Here is a 12645-nt window from a genome sequence, read left to right on the forward strand (position 1 = left end):
GCTGCACAGTTTTCCCACAGCAGGCTCTCAAAATGTTGGTTAGAGCCATTAATAAGGGGAAGCCAGCTGTAATATGAGCTCACCTGTACTGTTAGACAGCTGACAATCCATGCTGGAACAAGAGAGATGTTAAGGATCTTAAAATGTTAGCAAGAGCTGAAGAGCTGGTTGTTTGGGATAGTGCAGCCTTGGAGACAGATCCAAAGGAAACCATCTTTCCATGTTCTGCTCCAAGCTCGTTACTTGTGTGGGCTTTACCTTTCTAAAAGCTGAAGGAGCCTTCCTGTAAATCATTACCAAATGTGTGTTTTTGACCTTAGCTCTGTGTGTCCCTGTCACAAATTAACCTTGCTCACCCTGACAGATTATTATAAGGCAGATCTCCTACTGTTGCAGCCAATACTAAATTCGGCCAAACTGAATTCTGTGCATTGCAAATACTCTGTGTGGAAAGATAAGGCAGGATTTGTGTTGTGCTTGGACTGGGGAGGCAGCTGACCTGTGCATGTGTGCTCTTCCCAGCTCTGTGTGTGTGTTTGTGTGAGACTGCCTTTAACCAGCCAACATCTGTGTTGTTGCAGGCCAGATGTTTCCCCACACCACTGCCGGCAGCGCAGCGGAAGTCTGGAATCCCAGACCCACCTGCTGTCCGAGGCTCCTGCTGACAAGACAGCCTTCTCCCTCTCCAAATCCCAGCGGAGCAGCAGCACAGAGGTCCTGGATGATGGATCATCCTACACCAGCCAGTCAAGCACAGAGTATTACTGCGTGACACCCACTCCCAATCCATATTACACCACTCAGACGCTCGACAACAGGACCAGGGGTCGAAGACGGTCAAAGAAACACAACATTTCTGCTGCCAGTTCAGGAAGCATGCCAAACCTGGCCCATAAGGACGTCCGCAGTGCTGTCTTCCACAAAAACCAGGAGCAGCCTTCCTCTAATTACTATATTTCTGGATACTCCCCGTACACTGAGCCTGACGTGTATTACAACGGAGGATATGTTTATGAGAGTGACACGGAGGGGCAGTACAGTGTCAATCCCTCCTACCGCTCCTCGGCACATTACGGATACGAGCGGTACCGGGAATTCCGGTCCTACCACGAGGACGAGGTGGACAGAGTTCCACACAACCCCTACGCAACCCTGAGGCTCCCGAGGAAGCAGGTTGCTAAAACGGAGCACATAACCAAAAACATTCACAAGGCCTTAGTAGCAGAGCATCTCCGTGGCTGGTACCAGCGTGCCTCCAGCCAGAAGGAGCAGGGTCACAGCCTGCAGGCAGGCTTTGAGTCGGACCGAGGATCTCAGAGGAGTTTGGGCTTTGCTGGTCTGCAGACGCCGTGCTCGCCGAGCAGCCGGGTGTCGTCCTTCTCTTCGGGTAATGTCTGATTTCATCTGTGTTTTTTGAGTGTTTTTGTAAGTCCCTGCTGTGCTTTCGGCTCTGCTCCCTGTCACTAAGTCAGTGAAGTCAGCCCAGGCCAGAGCTCTGTCCTGAAAGGTGGATCTTGTTCCACCTTTCAGGACCTAAGTAGGATCTTGTTCCGTTCTTGGAAGGAAAGTCTTGCTTGGTACGTGCTCCTAAGGGTGAAACAGCCTTTACATTTGAGTTTCAGACAGGCATATATAGCAACCAGAAGCAGTGTACAAAGCTTCATGCCATGGTGTAAATGCAGTGGCTGTGATGGCTTCCAAAATACAGTCCAGTGAGCATCACTGAATGTGTCAGAAAGCACTTTAAAAGGTCCAGCACCTGTACAGTGCTTGCCTCCCTACAGGGCTTATAAATCATATTTTGTGTTTCTGTTGTCTGCCTGTGTCCTGCAAAACCCCATAGAGATCACTGATGAGAATTGTCTTGTTTGCCTCCGCTGATTTAGCTGAAGAAAGGTCTAATTTGTTGTAATCCTCTTTTTTTTAATTCCAGCATCTTCTACAAACACTGCTGGGAACTGGAGAAACCCCCTTGCACTGGGACTTTCAGACTACGATACCTTGTCTCATTCCTCTTATGCCAGCTGTTATGGCAATGTTTATGGCAACCTTCCTTTGCAGAGCAGGTGAGTAGAATATATGATTTTCTGCCCCTGCTTGTGGGACTCTCCCAAGGCCTGCAGAGGCCCCAGGGTCTGCTTGGTCCTTGCAGGAAATCCTGCAGCTCTCACTGCCTGTGTGTGGCATTTTTGATGTGTCCCCCCCACCACAGAACACTTGTCTGTGAGGACAGAAAGCTCCTGCCCTGGGGAATGACTCTGCCCCCACAAATGCCATCACATTTAAATACACTTATGCTCAGTGTAATAAGTACCCCACGTGTGCCTCCTGCTTTGTGGGTTGCAGTTTGTGCTTGCTGCCAGACCGACTTGTGTGAAAATACTGAATTTTTAATTCTGTTTGTTTTAAAATAAATGAAAGTGTAAGGGAATACATAAAAGCTGCTGCTAGAGCCTTTTTTTTTCCAAACTATGTGCTATGGGCTGTTTTACTGAAGTGATTTAAAATATCTATGGCAACAGTGTTTAAAAATACTGTTTCTACTAATTTTTTAATTTCTTATAATTGAGCTTTGAAAATTCTGCTTGTATTAGCAGCTTTATCTAAATGAGATTCATTAGCTATTTATTTTCCATATTCTGAATCAGTTGTCTGATTGTTCATCTGTTTTATTTTTTACTTGAATGTGATCATGGCAAACAAGCAATTAGTGCACCCAACAGAGCTGACAGAGCTCAAGGCCAGGTTGGGTGGGCTTGGAGCAGCCTGGTGTAGTGGAAGGTGTCCCTGCCTGGAGCAAGATGAGCTTTAAGATCCCACCAGGCCAATCTGTGATACTGTGACAGTTTTGAGCAGCTGAGATTCCTCATGCACACAATTTTACCGATAACAGCACAAAAAATGGGTTTGTCTTTGAAGGCAAACTCAAAATCACCAGCATGACTTCGAGCCCAAGGGGGATCCATGAATTTAGCCATCAGCTGATGCTGGTGCCTTGTCTGTGTTGCAGGACGTACGCAGAGCCAAGCCAGCTGGGAGGGGAGGAGGAGGATGGCGTGGAGGAAGAGCTGCCCAGCAGTGAGCAGAGGCTGTACTGGCACGAGGACTCCAAGCCTGGGACCCTGGTGTAGCCCCCTGTGCTGCCCCTCTTCCCTACCCCTGCGTGCCTTGCACAAAACACCGCGGCTCCGAGGCGGACCTCGGGTGGAACTGGCAAAAGGAGCAAAAAGAGGAAGCAAGCTGTTCTGCTGGGAAAGGTTGAATTCAGCATTAAGAGGGACTGTAGCAAACAGACAAAGTCTTACCACAAATGGAGTTTCTTTGTGAATTCATACAGCCCACGGGAGCCAGGGCAAGCCACAGTTCATCGATGACCAGATGCAGCACTTGGTTGAAGTATTTATACTCAGCAAGCACTTTTTGGGAAGATTGGAAGGTGTTGAAGGCAAACCTCAGAGAAAAAAAAAATGTGAAAAGGAGACTCTTATGGAAAAACCGGGAATTTTAGGAGCACAAGTCTGATGTCTGAAAGAAGAAGAAAAAATGAAAATTTATTCTGCCATGGCTTATGAGGACCTGGAAGAGGTTTCATAGGCTTATGAAGGATAGATACTGTGTGTGTGAGTGAGGCAAAGGGTGACTGAATCAGTATTGGAACATTACTTGAAGGAAGGCTGGAGTTTTTTTATTATGGAGGTTTGAATGAGTCTGTCCAGTTTTTGGGGTGTTATTAAGAGTGTTTGTTAGCACCACAAGCAACTTCTGGAAAGAAAAAAAATTGCTGACACATATGTTGTGTAAAACTATAGGTAGTTGTGGATTTGGAAACAGAAGCAGTCAACTTTGAACTCTTTTACTCCCTGATAATTAATTAATTAAAAATAATTAATAGCGGCCCATTTAATGACCTTTCCATGGTACAACTTCACAGTGTGGAGGACTAGGCAAATTTTCACCGTGGCTGCATGGTGACCCCTGTTCATTGAGTGACAGTGACACGTTCTTGTGCCACAGTGGGTCGAGGTCCCACAGTGGAGAGCCCCAGGGAACAATTTGGTAGCAATGGCCAGTATTTTAAGGTGGATACAAACACAGACAGCCGAGCGGGTGCCTTAAAATGAGGGGCATTAGGATTGTACCACGAGTCACCTGAACTGCCAGGTGCGTTGCAAAGTCACTGAGTGACAGAGCAGCGTTTTCACAGAACCATTTGTGTAGGAAAAAAACTATGTGACTGCAGTCCTGGTTTAAGAGGGATAAACCTACCTCAGGTCATCCATCTGTAGGAACAAACTGGCATGGGGTTATCCTGCCTGATTCCTGATGACTCGTCTGCATACGGTAAAATCTCTCTCGTTTCTCAGCTGTACTGTGCTTCAGGATTCCAGAAATGGTGCTCTTTTGTTCTTTTATACAAAAGATTAGTTACTCCTTGTTCATATTGTGAATAGAAAGGTTTCTGATAAACTTTTTTGACATTTTTTACCAGTATTCCAGAGCATGTAATATATACAGAAGGACACACTTGTTAAGCTGGTACTTAGTTGTTTGTATTATTAGAGTCGCGATTTGGAATTAAACGAACAAAAACAAAATAAAAAATAACTTATTTCCTTTGTTTTGCATATTTGTATAGCCTTCTAGAAATGCGAAAGCTCTTTTTGCTTATTCTTTTACTACTCCTGAATTTTTTAGACCTATTATTTTGTATAGGTCAATAAACTAAAAAGTGTGCTACGAAAAACACTTCAGCATTTCTCCTGTTTCTCCTTGAGTGCTTGGGAAAGTTCGGTGTGTGTTATTTCAGGGCTTTGAAGTAAATCACCGTGGTCTGATTTCTTTTGGCCTGTGGTGTTGGGTGGAGTGCAGAGGGTCAGTGGCTTTGTCTGAAGGAAGGTTGGCCCCAGGCAGGTCAGAGATCTGAATGAAAACATCAGAATATCAGGTCAGAATTTCTGCTTCTCCATCAGCTGTACTGAGGGAGCCAAGCTGGGCTCACTCAGCATCCCTCCAGTGATACAGAGGTGTCTTTGTGTTGTTGAAAATTCTTCCTGCTTATCTATCCTTGCACCTAGGAATTGCCACAGCCTTTCCCATTTGGAGCATGGCTTCTGGGGTTTGTGTTGCTCACGTGCTGGGTCCTCTTTGGAGTTTGTTCCCCCTGAGACACCCAGCTATCTCTAAGAGTGACAACTGCTTTTGCACCCTGGTCACCCAGTAGTTGAGATTATTCAGTCTCACTCTCCTCTCTTCAGAGTTTTGTCATTCCCTACTTTTTGTGTGTCCATAAACTTCACAACCACCACTGAATTTTGTTCTTATTTCCAGGTTGCTGGTGAAAATAGGTGTAAAAAAAACCCTGTGAGTGTGCCCATTAAGATTACTCCCATGGCATTGTACTTTTTAATTTCTCCCAGCAGCATTTGAGGGTTTTCTCCTTGCAAACTTTTCATAAATTGACTGCTCCCTGCTGCTACAAACCACCAGTGCTTTGAGCAGGAAGCTGAATGATCCCAAGTCCAGTTCCTTACCCAGAGCTCATGGAATTGGTGCTCTCAAGGCTTTTCCTACAAGAAGAAAATGAGATGTGTAACAAGGCCTGTGCCCCATTTAAAGCTTGGTTTGCATTCATTTATTTTAATGCTATAGCCATGGAGTTTTGTATTGGCTTTTCCATCAGCTTTCTGGATTTAGCTCAGCCCAACACATCCATGTTGGCACAATGCTGGCACTCAGCCTGGCCTCCCAGCTTGCTAGGACACTACCAGGGTGATTTTGGATGAAGTTGTTGAGAAGATGGGAATTTGAGGTGGGTTTGGGTTGAGGATGGTCTGCTGTATTTGGGGATATTATGTGTAAAACCTCTAGGGCCAAAGTTCAGAGCCTGGTTGCAGTTTCCAGTTGGCAAGAGCTGAGCAGAGGAGCTGGAAATCCAAGTGGAGTGGTGGAGCTGTAGCTCTTGAGCCCCTCTTGTCATTCTTTACATGCCTGGCTCTGCAAGGGTTTTGTTTCTAGGAACTTCTATGAAGGGTGGAAGTACAGCGTGAAGAAGGGGCCCAGAAGAATAAGAATATCCAACTTTTCTCAGATGTTGCTTAGGGTCAGTCTTGGGTGGCACAGGGAGGGAAAGGGAGACCATGACGTCCCTGTGACATCTCCTGCCGATCAAGGGAGCTGCTCCTGCACCCAGTTGTTCCCCAGAACGTTTAACTTTGCCCTTTGCAGATTTCCAGCTTGCTTTGTTGCATTTCTGAAGTGATATTTTGTTGCAAATGTTCAACTGTTCACAGTCTGTATAATGCAGCTGAGGAGGTAATAAAGACATACTTGCAATCATTATCTTATTTGTTCACAGCTGAAATACAAATTGCCCGTGCTTTGTTTGAATTCCAATCTCATCTGTGTGTTGCTGTTTAACCACAGCCTGCCTCACCAGGGTAACTGAGGACATCTAGTGCCTGAGAGCAGAGCTGAACAGAGGAGCCTTCCTGCCTCCTGTGCTCCTCTGGAATCCTTCCTGACCTCGCAGTATGAAGAAATCTCCAGAAATTCTGATTTGGTAATACCAGAACAAAGCCAAGAGGTGAACAAGGTGAAACACCAGACCCACAGGGTTTGATTTTACAAACATCTCTCTCTTCAGAAGGTGAATGCTGCTGATGGGAATGTGGAGGGGAAATAAAACCCCACTTAAATCTGTATGTAGTAGAATGTTTCTGAGTGCTTTTAGTTAAAAAGAAGACCCAGTCCTTGCCAGGAATCTTTAAAAAGGAATTTGGGCACTGAGCTAAAATAAGCCATGCCTGATATTTTTAATTGCTGTCTGCTTTTTCTCTGCTGTTTTGAACAAAAATACTCGGAGATATGGGAGGACAAACACTGATGGGAGTTGCCATGAGCCCCGTGGGAGGCTGGTGTTGGACATTCCTCCAGTGCAGGGACCAGGAGGGATGAGGCTCAGGCCAGGAGCCCCTTCCCCCAACACAGGAAAACCTTTTAAGATCACTAATCTTTAAAATTCACTTGACTATACTTATGTGAAACTTTTTGGCCAAGGTGACTCAATGTGTGACTCTCGCAGGTTTCTGCTGACTTCTCATTTATGATCTGAGACTTGCTCATCTAAAGTGTGAAAAATGCAGCAGCAATGTTTGCAGCTCCTGGGTGAGTGAGAAGCCTCCTCCGTGACCCAGCCCATCCCAAAATACGTGTGTAGGAAATCCTATAAAACTGAAGGTTTGCTCCATCTTGTGGGCTTTGGGATCATTGCAGGAGAGCTGCTCCAGGGCCTGGGATGCTCCTGCACTTCCCTGGCACTGTCTGGATATGTTCACGCTACTCCTAGGAAGATTTCTGCATTCTACACTATTCTTCCATCTCCTTTGTACTTTTCTGTCATATTTAATACATTTCTAAGGTATAAAAAAACGACAGGTTCAGCTACAGCAGGACCTCACACAAGTAGTGAAATCTCTCAGTGAAATCTCTCCCAGGGCAGGATTTCTCATCTAAGTTTTTTACCCTGCACTCTGATGGAGCAAATGGAGCCTGAGGTGATATTTCCTCCGTGGAAGAAGGGGCAGTGCAAGCTGTGATCAGTGCTGGTAGCCCAGGAGGACACATGGCACAAAGGTCAGGGCCTTAATGACAGAGAAACAAGACTTTTAACAAGAAGCATCTCCTTGCCATCCGTCCAACTTCGTTATCCCTGTCTGTCATTTATGATGAATGGAATCACCATAAATCCTTCAGCAAGTCCTTGACTGCAGAGGGATGTGCTCTGCCTCCCTGGGCATCTCCTGCCCCATTCCAGCACAGCAGGAATGAGTCTCAATTTATATTTAATCATTAGAGTGCCATCAAAGAGCTGCAGATGGAGAAGAGTTCTCAGCCAGCCAGGGCTCAGCTGGAGTAACTCTAGAAGAAATCCTTCCACCTGTTGCCAGCCTGAGGTCAGGGAAGGACGTGTCCCATGTGTACAGGACGAGGTGGCCATGTGGCCTCTGCATCATCACTGCCTGTGGGCATGTTTTGGTGGCAGAAGTATGAGCTGTGGGGCTGCGATAGATTTGGATGCTGTAAAAGAAAGATACACCCTATTTCAATGTGAAGGGTGACATTATTTCCTACGATGACTCTTTTTCTCATCTACTCTGCTTGTGCTGAATTCAGTGTTTCATATAAACGTGGAGGTGATTGCTCCTTGCAAAGGTTTTGGTGTTGCTTCTTGAAGAATCCTTGACATCGTGTTACTGCAGTTCTGATTTAATGGTGCTGCCAGGCAACACTGGGAGTGAAACTATAGATTTGGCCTAAAAAGAGAGGGTACATTTTAACATTTAATTCTAGCCACCGGTTTTAGCATGAGGCTTTTGTCACTCCTGGGGTTCTACCCTGCAAACCCAGAGCACAGATAATTTGTGAGAATAAAGGTAGAGTTAGCAGTAAATAATTGCTGAGTTGCATATGCTGTCACAGATGGGTTCTTACACAGTTTTCAGGGAGATTAATGTCTTCTCTCAAGGTCTGAGCTTGCATTTCTGATGCAAGTATTGAATCTCTGAGCCTGTTTTGCACACAGACTTGCAATAGCAAGCCCTCTGTTAATAGTAGTAAACATTTGGGCAAATGCCCTGTGTAATGCCCATGGGTAGTGTGAGATTGAGCACCGTGTTTGCCTTGTCTGGGCGAGCTGTGCCCATCAGACAGGAGCCAGTGCTGCCCCAGGGTCTCTGTCCCCAGGCAGTCCCTGGAGCAGGGTTAATGTCCCCTTTTGATGGCCATAAGCAACCTCAGCTCTGTCCCAAAGAAGGTGCAGCCACACTGAGGCAGCTCAGGGCACCTTTTGGGTTTGCCCATTGGTGAAAAGTCCCAGGTAGAGCTGTAGTTCAGTCCCTGAAGTTGTGGTCAGATAACAAACATCATAAATTACCTGTTTCCCATAAAATAACAGACTTACTCATGGTGTCCCACAGACCTGGTTTTTTTATTCACCACAGGCTGGTTTCCTACTCCTTTTGGCAGCTGTTAGCACTGTGCTTTGGGAAACAAACAAACATCCAGGGATGAAAACATTCAGGTATTTAGAAATGCTTCACCAAGGTCGCATAAATAACAAGCTGGGAAAGGAAAATACCAAGTTAGCAGAAACTAGTGCTGAGTGTTTCAGCATTTTGCATGTTTGTGCTATAAATAATATCTGGGAGCAGAAACTCCCCCCTATAGCCACAGATCTGCTCTGTGTAGCTGAACATGGTGCTGCTCCAGCCACTTTAGAATGTGGTCAGTAAAAAAAAAGAGCTGGGAGGTGGCAGGGGAGGTGAAGTGCTGTTCAGTGGCAAGAAAACACAGAAAGTCAGTCTTTGGGGGTCAGAATTGGAACAGGTTTTGGTTCTGAATGGGGCAAAGGTTTGTCCTGGGTCAGCCCAGACTGCAAGGAGCAGCTCAGTTGCCTTTTGTATCATCTCCAGACCCCCACCATCAAAATCTCAGTGTCAAGGTTCATTTGTGGGGCTGTCTCTTACCCCAGAATCATGGGGCTTTTGATATCTTTAAATAATTTGAACCAGTTGAAATAATTTAGAAATCCATCTGCTGATTATTTAACCCTTTTTGATACAAACCAAGGCATACACATGACTTGCCACTGCATTTCCCTACAGGATTGCTTTGGACAGGCCACTGTGGGTGGTGAGTGCCCTGATTTAGGTTCAAATGTTCTGTCCTTGATTTCTATCATGGCCAAAGTCTTCTCCTTGCTCTTCTTTTCTCCCTAAAATTGTTAATGTTTTTTTTTACCTGTAATCAAGAAGATGGATAATGACAGAGGTTGTTTGCTACTGCATAGGTACTGTAGCTGCTCTCAGATTTCTATAAAAATTGAAACAAAAAATAAATAAATCACCAAGAAGAATCCAGGTCCCAACATAACAGGAGATACAGCTCCAGTTGCTTCTCTAGAGGCAGAGGAAATGACAAGGCATCAACACAGTGATGAAGGGAGAGATCATGGGAGATGATGAGAGATCTCAGCACAGTGAGATTGGTTGAGCTGGGGCAGCAGTGGAGGGCTCCTCTCCCCCTCCCTGCTGCTCCATCCTGCCCTGATCCAGCCCCTGCTGTGCCTGCTGCTTCTACAGGGTTTGACTTTGCAGCTCCCTGTCAAGCGACTTGGGCAAATTCTTCCAAAGTCAGATGTCCTTACTCTATTTAAGCAACAAACTTAATCTGATATATTTATATCTGGAAGAGTTTGGAGGTGTGGTGGGTGATTTTTTTTTCCCCTTGGTGTTTTTCCCACAGGGTGTCTCTCTATGACTGCTCCTGTTCCTCAGTGGTTGTTATTGTTAAGATTCCATCATCTGACCCTTTATAATCCCTGTATTGGGTTACACTGCATTGCTGGACATGCTTGGTGTATGCTACTGATTGTCAATTTTAGACTCTCCCATCAGCCTACGAGTTTCTTAAAAGTAATGCAAGGTTATGTTACATGGGCACATTCCCTGACTCGTTCCACTTGCACTTGGAAATGCCATGGATTGGTGATAGAGGGGAATGAATGTGGGGAGGGTTTATAAGCAAAAAAATGAAAGCCAACATTCTAGAAATTAGTCTCCAATATTTGGTCAGCATGTGTCCTATCAATTACCTAAAAAATAGAACAGTTTTAGGCACTCAAAACTTGGGTTCATGGGCTGCCTCCTGTCACATGGTGGCACAGTGGTCAGGCCTTCCTGATATTCAAGTTAAGAACTTGTCAGCCTTTTGTCTTTCAAGAGGGATGGGTTGGAATTTTTGAAGAGAATGTGTAAATGAGACAGAAATCAATGAAGTGAAGCAATCCTGCAGGAGAGGCTGGTGGGTTTCATTCCAGAGTTCATCCATATGTGAATATCTGCCTTACAAACAATGAGCAGTGAGTCAGAATGGTTCATTACCAAAGGGAGACTTCTGTCATTGTGCTCCTGAAGTGCTTTTGTTTAATGCTTCTTGGGTTCCAACTTAGTGTGAATTTTGAGCTGCTACTCCCTGTAGGAATTGTTCTGTGATTGCTGCAGGTACCTGTTGTCTTCTGCTGGGGCTCTGAGTGCAGCTCTGGCACAGCACAGCTCTGCCCTCTGGTTACAGGGCACCTCGTGCAGCAGCTTGTTAGTCCAGGGATTCCTGAACAAGTGTCAAATTGGTGTGGAAATAGCAAGTGTCACCAGTGGAAGTGCCTTTCCTGTCATAATGAAGGTTGAGAAATGTGTGATTATTTTGGAAAGCTCTGAGGGTAACACCAACAAATGTTCTTGGGAAGAAGATGGAAGTTTAGACTTGGAAAAGTGTTTTAGACCCACTGTGAGTGTGTCCTCACCTCAAGGGTGTTGTTTGTTGCTCTAATGTGCTGTTACCAGAACATCAAAACACTAGGCAGTGTGTTAGGAAAGGAAGTACATCCTGGAAACATAATTTATGGAGGAGAGACCTAAAGTAGGCAAAATATGATCCCTACCTTGGAAATCTGTGGGATTAGCACCCGTGTCACCAGGAGAGGTGTCACCAGGCAGCCCCTTGCTCTGCATCTGATGGGGAACGCATCATTCTCAGTGTAGTGTTTCCTAATAGTGGTATTGACAAGTGATATATTTCTGCTTAAGAGAAAAAGTGGTTTTCAAATACCTGATAGTGTTCTCAGTATCCTTGTTTTCCTTCTCAGGAGGACTTCATGGGTTTGACACTGCTTAACTTAGATGATCTGACAAGACCATAGCCCAAGATGGCCTGGCTGAGGATCATGGAAACCCAAGAAGGTGGCATGGGGCTTTATTTACAGTCAAGAAATTAGCAAGTGAGAAGTAAGCACTGAATAGGCAGCTTCTGTGGCCAAAAGTGCATCGTTTGGGGGAGTAGCATATTGGCTACTGAAGAGCATTGATTTATTTGATAACATCAGGAAACCATTTATGTGTTCTATTATGGGCAGCAGTCACTGGGGGTTAGAGCTGCTGGAGCAGATAGATTGATGGGTGGGTCTGCTGTTGTGCTTGCTACTGCATAATATAAAACAAGGATAAGGACATCCCTGAAATACCAAAGGGGCAAATGGAACCATTGCATTCTTGACTGGAGGTTTTTATTATCTTTTCCTTTACCACTTCTTCTGTTCTTAAATTTTTGCCCTCTTCCCTGCAGTGTAACAGCATGAATCAAATGAGGACTTTTGGATAATGGACTTTTAATAGAGGTTAACAGGGCTTAGAACTCCATGTTTCATGTTACAAAACACAGCAAAGAGACACCATCAGTATGCAGGGCCTATTTTGCTGCTGGCAGGCTCCAGCAGAGCGTGGTGTCTCAACCACGCTGAGAAATACGGTTTAAAAATTGGCAGAGCTTGGTTTCATAGCCTCTCCCCCATGGTTTTGTTCCTACAGAAGCTGCATTTGCAAGGTGACGATTTGATTTGACACCCCTGCAAAGAAAATTTGAAATTTCGAGAGGAAATCTTCCTAATCCAATGAACAGCCCAAACTGTGGATAGCAAAATTAGCCACCCTTGCTACTCTGCTGTTACAAAGAAAACATGGACATGGTGATGTTGGAGGTGTGGCTTTCTGGTTTGCTGTGTGAATTTAGCAGCCTATAGAACACTCTGAGGAA

At 45.2% G+C, this 12645-nt stretch overlaps 1 protein-coding gene across 3 annotated transcripts in view; it reads left to right on the forward strand.

The window, feature by feature from the left end:
* FRMD4B (FERM domain containing 4B) overlaps window positions 1-4746 on the forward strand; it is a 77540-nt gene extending 72794 nt beyond the window's left edge. For all 3 annotated transcript variants that reach the window (XM_088171275.1, XM_088171277.1, XM_088171276.1), the window contains exons 21-23: window positions 582-1387; window positions 1934-2066; window positions 3011-4746. In XM_088171275.1, coding sequence (XP_088027401.1) covers window positions 582-1387; window positions 1934-2066; window positions 3011-3131 — 1060 coding nt within the window. In that variant the 3' untranslated portion in view covers window positions 3132-4746. The remainder of the gene's footprint in view (window positions 1-581; window positions 1388-1933; window positions 2067-3010) is intronic.
* Window positions 4747-12645: the final 7899 nt, after the last annotated feature.

The sequence above is a fragment of the Sturnus vulgaris genome, chromosome 11 (genome assembly GCF_052056855.1).
Source record: "Sturnus vulgaris isolate bStuVul1 chromosome 11, bStuVul1.hap1, whole genome shotgun sequence".
NCBI lineage: Eukaryota > Metazoa > Chordata > Aves > Passeriformes > Sturnidae > Sturnus > Sturnus vulgaris.